Raw genomic sequence first — 8,361 nt, forward strand, 5'->3', positions numbered from 1 at the left:
TATCAATTTGGAAAAAGCCAACCTTTTTGTGTCCTTGATTTTTACATTAGCACTTTGTATGTAAATGTTTAATATTGACTTCTCTGCAATAAATCACTTTAGTTGTTGTTTTTCGTTGTTTCCCGTTTTGTGGTGGAGTCACTGCCAGCTCCTCGCTCACCATCACCATTGAAGTGTATTATGTCATACGTGATTTAACTATAACTCAGCTGTAAACCAACACCAGCTCAGCTTGAGTCACTCAGATAAGAGCTCCACGCAGCTCGCCAAGAAGGAGTGCCCGTCTGGGATTTCTGGGAGCAGACTGCCAGAACTAAAACCACCTCCTGAGGCGGTTCTTGTCTATACTTGTACTTCCTCTTGTTGTGAGATCCTTCAGGCTAGGTAAAGGCACCAAATAAAAACATATTGATATACTGCTTACAATAGGGCTCACAGGACATTTCCATTCCACACATTCTACAGTTTTATAACAGTATCAGAGGTTATGCCGACAAAAACACTGTAACTGAAAACCAGTAGGGTCAATATAAGGCCTAAAATGATCTATTACAGTTTTCATTTAACTACTTTGATCTAAGGTAGGATCAAATACAGCGGGGAGATTGTGAAATGACTAATGAGGAAGGATTGAACAACATTATTGTGATATTTCTCAAACAAAAATACCTGAAATGTTAAAAGTAAATGCATAATAGACATTTAAAAGATAATACTGACAACACTTTTCCAAAAAATGGAAACCAGTTTGTGTATTTTAAACTTTTCACATTGCCAAAAATTAAAATTAAGTGTTTAATGTCTTGTTTCTAGTATGAAAATATCTTATCAGACTTAATATAAGCCAAAATCATCTCATTCTATGATATTACAAGCAAAAAAAAAATCTAATTTGCTTGTAATGAGTAAAAATATCAGCTACTGGAGTGAGAGACTGTGTGAGTAAATAGTTCAACAACATCAGAATAGTGTTTGTCAGCATACAATTACAAATTTCATCATCTGAAGTACAAAATATCATTAAAATATTCAGAGAATCTAAAAAAAAAATCTGTATAAGCAGCTCTGCATTAAATACAGACATGACTCTGTAGTGGAAATCACTGCATGGGCTCAAAACCACTCATTTGTAGCTATGTCAAATCATTAGCGGTAGTGCTTCAATGGCTAAACTCTTGCTACCGTTAGCTAGCTTACAAAAGGTGAGCAGACATTACCTGTCACAGTCCCAGTGTCGAAATAAATGTGTAAATAACATATATAACCAACCGGTTTAACTGTTTAGTCCTCCAAGAGCAGTGAAGCATTCACATGGAGACAACAACGTTAAATTCTGTTCATAGCTGTATAGCTCTTTTAGCTAGCAAAGCTAACGTTTCTCCATCTGAGACTTCAACAGAAAACATACGTGTGTTTGATAATCCTGCTTCAGTATGAGACATGAGGACAAAACATCATGTCAAAAGAGACTTTTAAGACTTAACATAATCAGTCTTGTTTTTAATAATCTGATTTTAGTTAGTAGGTCATAAAGAGGCGTTAGAGTAAGAGTGAGACTACAAGGAGATCAGTTAAAACTCATCAAAGTGCCTTTAAAATTTAAAATACTTGTTTATTGATAATACAAAAAAAAGAAATACAATGAATTTAAATTAAATAAACAATGATTACAAGATAAATGCTACAAGTGTTTGGCTTTTTAAACCTACTTTATCCTCAAAGCACACTTTGATATTATCAAGCTATAATATAACAAAACAACAATACTGTTCTGTCACAATCAACTCTTAATATTAATAATTTAACTCCCATGCTCCCACTTTGCTGCTTCAGTCAACATTCACAGAATGTATATTTCACTTCCTTTAAAGTTGAATCTCTATGTTTATGTTTGCTCTCTGATCGCTTCGATCCAGTCCATCTTCTCCTGGTTGGTCGGAGCCTGGATGAAGTAATGTGTGTCCGACTGGGTGATGATTTTAAACAGGTTGCCTTGAATTTTTCCTTTCACACCTGCAAGAGGGGAGGAGGAGAAATAAAGGTCTGAAGCATTAAGGTGAGGCCTTACAATGTGGGCACTTATCAGAGTCCAGGTAATGCTTAACTCCGGTCTGACTCATGATGATGTACTCAATGATTTAATGCAGGATGTGTCACGTCCTGCTGTTCCCTCCCGTTACAAGATGATCAAGGTGTGTGACTTTATGTGCATGCAGTGGGTCCTTAAATTGCCAATCACTGCTTCTATCTTGTTATTGTTTGCTTCATCACCTTGGTGTCTTGATGTTTCCGTAGTTTGAGACTCACCTGTGGGAACTCCGTTATCATTCAGGGAGGAAACCAGACAGCTCCGCAGTGAGAAGCCGCCGACAGGGCTGACATCATCCTGATGAGACAGGAAAGAAGAAGAGGAGTCAGGTTTGTGGTCTGAGGTATACACAAAGAAAACACCTGCTTTGTTTGGATTATGTCTCCTCTATACCGTGATGTGTTTATGTAGTCCCTGAAATCTGTATCTATATGTTTGCTTTGAAGATCTCTGTCACACGCTCACCTTAGTGGGATCATAGTAGTGAAGGAACGCCGGCTCTGAACGCAGCACAAACAACCTCACCTTCCAGTTCTTCCGTCTGTGTCCCTGTGATGAAAGGAGGCACCAAGAGTCAGTCTGAGGGGTTTATTTGATCACATGTTTGAAGGGAAAACTACATCAGAGAACCTCTTTCTTATGATTGCAGGTTTGTTAGCTGAAGTACAGATGAGCAGAAGCTTACCTGTTTTAGCAGATATCCTCTCTTTATCACTTTTCCACTCAGCTCCACAGCTGACAGCGACGTCTCGGCCTTCACGCTGCCTCTCTTCTTCAAACTGTCAGACTGGGATCAAAAAGAAACAAGCTGTGAGCTAAGAGCTACGATCTACATGATAGAAATACCACTAGGTAGAGATTCCCTGGTACTTACAAAGCTGTACAGCGCCGTGGAGTCGTCCATGAACTGCTCGCTGAGGCCGGCCGTGCGGAGAGCCTCCACGCTCCTCATGCCGACGGTCCTCAGGAAACCTTCCTCCAGCAGCGCCGAGGCCAGAGTCATGGCCTCCACACGGGTCAGAACAAGCTGTGAGAACACCAGCCAGTCCACCACCGCTGAACCTGCACAGACAAAACATTTATAACATCTTGCATGTTTCCAATCAAACAGAAGATGACAGAGAAGGAAGACAGATCATTTCTTACCTGAGAAACAGTTGCTGTACGTGCTGCCCTGCTCCACATGGTTGCTCATATTGATCCCGCTGTGGACGTCGTACATGGCGTCCAACACTTTGCTTTGAACGAGACAAGGAACACATGTTGAGGTGACAGGAAATAGATACAGTCATAAATAAGACTGAGTAAGTGCTGTGCAGGGTGAGGCAGTGAAAGCACCACAGGCTCTTCAGTCTGTGTGTTACCTCAGGTTGATGTCGTGTAACTGGGATCCAGTTTGGCCCTCCTCATCCGACGCTTTTCCTCCGTTATCTATCCGCAGTTTGTCGACTGCAGCCGTGATGTCAGCCGCCCAGTCATCCCTCTCCTCCCTCGAACAAGCTTCCAAGAAATGATCCGTGTTGTTCTTCGTTTGGAGCTTAAACACCAGCTGGAGGAAAAACACATAAAAAAGAAAGATGTTCAGATATGTGAGCGCCAGAAATCAGACCATGATTGGTTGGAGGTGTCAGGTCCTGACAGAACTGTAACCTGAGGGGGGAACTTCATGTGAAAGGATCAGAGTGTCTGTGCGGGTAAAGCCACTCCTTCAGTTTGGTTTCTACCAATAAAAACATAAACAGATGAAAACACAGAGGAGGAAAGTCTGCAGCTGGGATGTGCAGAAATAAGGACAGCTCTTTGTTTGTAGTCTGCAAATCCAAACCTGTGCCTTTGTTCTGAAGTTTGTTTATGCAAATATGCTGCATGCACGATTATGAAGGTGCAGGAAATTACTTGATTGCAGGAGCATCACTTCTCGAAGTTCAACCACTGAAAACTCTGCAAAGTGCAGGAGGATTTTAGAGCCAGGCTTAAGACAGAAGAGTGAGAGGTGGAAGATGTATTACTAGCCTTATAGGCATGACTACTTAAAATTTAAATGCATCCAATTTAAACTCAGAGGGAATCTTCCATGTGTTCTTAACTTAAGCAAACTTTCTTTCCTGTTTGCATGATCTAAAATTGTGAATTATAAGGATTTAAACTAAACTAGTCAGGGTCGTTTTGATTGTTCAAAGCATATCTTTGCAACAGAAGACTTCAGAGACAGAATACTGAGAGGAGAAAGATCATTTTTAAATGTCAATATTGAGAATAAAGTTGCAAAATCAAGAAGTAAGTTGAGCTTTTTATTTTGGTGTCAGAGGGGAAACGTTCAGGAGTCAGAGGCATTAAAGATTTTGATGTTATTCTTCATGTTTCTACTTTTTCATGCATTTTAATCCACATATCTCACAATGTCAGGGTCACTAATATGATACAGACTTCACACAAGCTGAGGTGACTTCTTAACCTTTTTAAAGTCTTATAAACTTTTCTTCATCTGACATGAACTGATGAAACACAGGTGATAAAGACTCACCGGTCGATATTCGTACTCCAGAAAAGGACTGGTTATCTCACAGTCCCTCAGAAGGATCTTCCCTCTCTGACATGAGTCTCTCTTGCCTCCTTCATATTTGTAATACAGCAGCTTATCCGGCATCAACACGAACCAGCGAGCCTTCCAGTTGTGGACCAGATGACCCTGGAAGCAGATTATAAGAAAGGTGTTAGACACACTCTTCTCTCTTGGACTGAAAGAAGCTGAGAAAAGTCTCACACACAGAAAACATCTTACCCTCTTCACCAGGAATCCCTCTCTCAGGATCACGTTCTTCTTCTCTGCTTCCATCTTGTTCAGTGAGATCTTGGCAGCAGAGTTCGGCCTGTTCCTGCCTGCTCAGGGTTTTTAAATGCAGGGGAAAGATTTCTATGTTTGCGTCATCACGTTCACGTTCACACCTACAAACGCACACATTGCTCAACACCGGCATGCCGATCCAATGCTGTAATTCCTCATCATCATCACCTGAGGGCGCACTGACTCCTCAGAGGGTCTGAGGAGGAGGAGGATGACTTCTGGGCAGAGATCCATGACACACTGCATGTCTGATGAGGAGTGTCTGAGGGCATAGCGACAGGAAAACACGGCCCAGGTGTTCAAAATGTCTCACCTGAATAAGAAAGATTAACTTTTTGTTTCTATCCAGGATCAGATACTCCATATTTCTTTAGTCCTGATTCTGCAAAGACAGAATGGATAGAATCAACCTGATCAAGAGACAGATTTTTAAAGAGTACTAGTTATCTACATGACACTTCATCCTGCATCCTTTGTCCACAAGGGGGCGCCAAATCTCACACAAACTGAAAACTCCTAGAGTAGCTTTAACTCAATATTTTGTGTTTAATTTAACGTCAATTTCTACTTTTACTGGATTTTTACTGCAGCGATCAGCAAATCAAGACCAAAAATAACAAGAGAAATCTCTAGATTATGAACATTGTTGTAAAAATGTGTCTGATAAGATGAATGCTTCAAATTGATTGACAGGCTAAGTCATGCCTCAGATCTTTCTGAAGAAGACTGTTGTTGTTATGGGGCTGCAGGTTTAGCCCGTGTGCCTTGTTTACAGAGGCTTTAGTCCTCACATGATTTCAACCTCCTCGTCTCGGTTCACCTCCAACCTCCGCCCTTGCTTTTGGCTGCATGTCACACCCCAACTCCCTCCTGCTGACATTTTTCGTCCCTCCTCAGCTATCCTATTAAAAAAGGCACAGATGGAGCCCCCCCAAAAAACGTATAAAATACTGCTTTTGTTCACCAACATAAAAGTTTTATCCCAGTTTCTTCCTGTAATCCAGCCTGAATCCAGCTCTCTGCAGGGGTCAGGATAATCCTGATTCTGTAGATCACAGTTAACACAACTACTCAAAAGTTTCCATCCATGCCCAGGATTTTACTTCCATGCAATAACTAAGAGACAGTGAGGAATTTAAATTCAAGGATATGAAGCTGTGGGGAACATCCTCCATACAGGATTGAATCATTTAATCCTGTTTTGGTGAGAAACCAGCAGCTGGATGTCTTCCCAAACTTTGCAGCAGCTGCAGCCAATAGGAGGACAACGTGAGGACATTCTTGGCTCCTGACAATAGTGTGCTTTGTGATCCTGAAACAACATTGTTACTGACACTGCAGCTAAGATGACAGCTTTCTGCAAACAAACCTGTTGGATTTTATCTCTACTCTGTCTACTTCCCTGCTTCCTGCTTGTCACAACAGCAGGGATATGAATGAGTGGGTTGATACCATGCATGCAATGACAAAACAAAACAAAACTTATTCTAAACCTCTCATAGTATTTCTTCTCTTGGCTAAATTTGTTAGAAGTAGCAACTAATTATTTAAACCACCTTTAAACTTAATTTCTTGGCCACTAGGGGGCAGCAGAAACACTGCCAGAGCTCATATCAACACACTATTCATAGAAAGGTGATAGATGCCACACATTAGGTTTTGCATTACTAATTCAAAGTCTTAAAGTTGTCACATCGGCTGTTTGACAAGTTTGCAGAGTAATAAGCTTTCTCTGTGCTAGCTTAGTTAGCAGGTGCACCTGTGTTACCAACTGTAATAATAAGACTTGCTAATAACAGGCTTTAAAGGAAATACTTGTTTACTTACCTAAATAGATCAGCCAGCTCCTTGAAGTGTCTTTTGGAATCAGACATTCTGCAGGTTGCAGAAATCACGGCTGAAAGAAAGCTCATGTTTAACCTCTAAATTACATCAAATGTAAATTAGACTTTAAACCAGCTTTTGAGACCATATAGTAACTAAGGAATGTTTACTGGCTCATTAGTAGCTAATTTCTGGTTTGTACAATCAGGGGAGTTGCCCCCTGCTGGCCATGAGAAGGAATGCATCTTACGCCCACCGCAGCTTCTGTTTGCAGAAGTTCAGGCTATGTCAACCAGTCCTGCATGAGCACTTAGTTATACATACAAGCCATGCATACATCATTATTAGTATCACCTATTAGATAAATGGTGTTTGCATTCATTTCCTATTAAAAGATGAGAATTTTATGTGAGGTTTTATTAGTTTTGAGTTATAATATTTACAGCTACAGCTCTCTTTAATCACCTCTAGAGTTTTTATTATCATGATCTTTTTTTTTTATTTTGGAGGTAATTTTTTTGCTGGAAAAAGCAAATACATTCTGCCAGACTGCAACTTCTCTAACATGTAGCAAGAAAATACTCAAAAAAGAGTTGCAGGATTACTTTAGTTAAGAAATTAACTATTTTTAGGAAGTTTTAATAACTGTTTTTTATGCTATGGTATGTACAACCCTTTATTTTGGACAGGAGCCCTGAATCTCTGCTGCAGGCCTCCTGCATTGTGTCTCCACGGTGAAGGAACTTGTGTATGTAAGCATGCATCTATACGACAGCATGCTCCACGCTCAGTGTGGGCCCCAGCCAGATAAGTGTCAGATAAAGGATCTGTAAAACACACAGAGGATCAATCACCTGAATCCTGCTCCTGAGACTCGAGCACCTCGTTGAGTCAGAGTCAAACACTCTCCTCTGAGAGGAGTGTCGGGTCAAGTCTGAGTCTGAGGCGTGTCTGAGTGTCCTCTGTGTAACATTAACTTTAGATTAAACATCAATTACATAAAGACATAATGAGATGGTCGTTTGGTGTGCCAGGATATGAAGGGCGCCCGGTTGTCTCAGTGACACTTTAAATGCAAACACTCACCGGACTCTGTTGTGTTGGTCCACAGACGTATTGTTCCCTCTGTGTGTGTGTGTGTGTGTGTGTGTGTCCACGTTCACAGCTGGTGCACGTTGCTGCTGTGTGTTGTGTTTTGTGAGACTGAAAGGAGTCAGGATTTCAGAGCTCCAGACAAACTGTTGAAAGTGTTTTTATTTGAATACTAAAGATGTTAAAGGTCAGAGTTTTTGAAGTCTCCTGTTAATATTTCATTATATGTTGATGTTCTTTTGCAGTTTATGAGGTTTAAGTTGTTTTTGGAAGTGAAATGTCCTTTAATTTAACTTAAAGTGCTGCAGCTGAAAGAAAATTTGTTTCCACTTTCCCTCAGACGGCAGATTTCCTCTCCGAGAGTCGCTCCACGATTGAGATTGCTCCATCCAGAGAGAGCCGACATCAAATTACCTTCCTAATAAAGAGCGAGGCTGAAAACAGGATGTGAGGAGAGGAGATTCTCTTGCTGTTTGCCTTGCTGTGAGATTTCCCAATCAGCGACCTCTTC

The 8,361-nt window shown here is 40.8% G+C and overlaps 1 protein-coding gene across 2 annotated transcripts; it reads right to left on the reverse strand.

Annotated features, from left to right (window-relative positions):
- Nucleotides 1-1,687: 1,687 nt before the first annotated feature.
- On the reverse strand, nt 1,688-6,868 carry plek2 (pleckstrin 2). Of its 2 annotated transcripts, none has more exons than XM_034675448.1 (10): nt 6,762-6,868; nt 4,872-5,316; nt 4,614-4,778; nt 3,454-3,638; nt 3,236-3,327; nt 2,964-3,151; nt 2,775-2,876; nt 2,555-2,638; nt 2,308-2,386; nt 1,688-2,013 (listed from the first exon to the last, which is right to left on the reverse strand). In XM_034675448.1, exons 2-10 carry the CDS (start codon nt 4,923-4,925, stop codon nt 1,886-1,888), a joined length of 1,077 nt encoding a protein of 358 aa, XP_034531339.1. In that variant the 5' UTR covers nt 4,926-5,316; nt 6,762-6,868; the 3' UTR covers nt 1,688-1,885. The 2 variants fall into 2 exon arrangements, with proteins under 2 accessions (XP_034531339.1, XP_034531340.1); XM_034675449.1 differs by lacking the exon at nt 6,762-6,868 and having other exon boundaries at nt 4,872-4,969; nt 5,103-5,361.
- Between the last annotated feature and the right edge of the window lie 1,493 nt (nt 6,869-8,361).

Source organism: Notolabrus celidotus, chromosome 22 (genome assembly GCF_009762535.1).
Source record: "Notolabrus celidotus isolate fNotCel1 chromosome 22, fNotCel1.pri, whole genome shotgun sequence".
Classification (NCBI taxonomy): domain Eukaryota; kingdom Metazoa; phylum Chordata; class Actinopteri; order Labriformes; family Labridae; genus Notolabrus; species Notolabrus celidotus.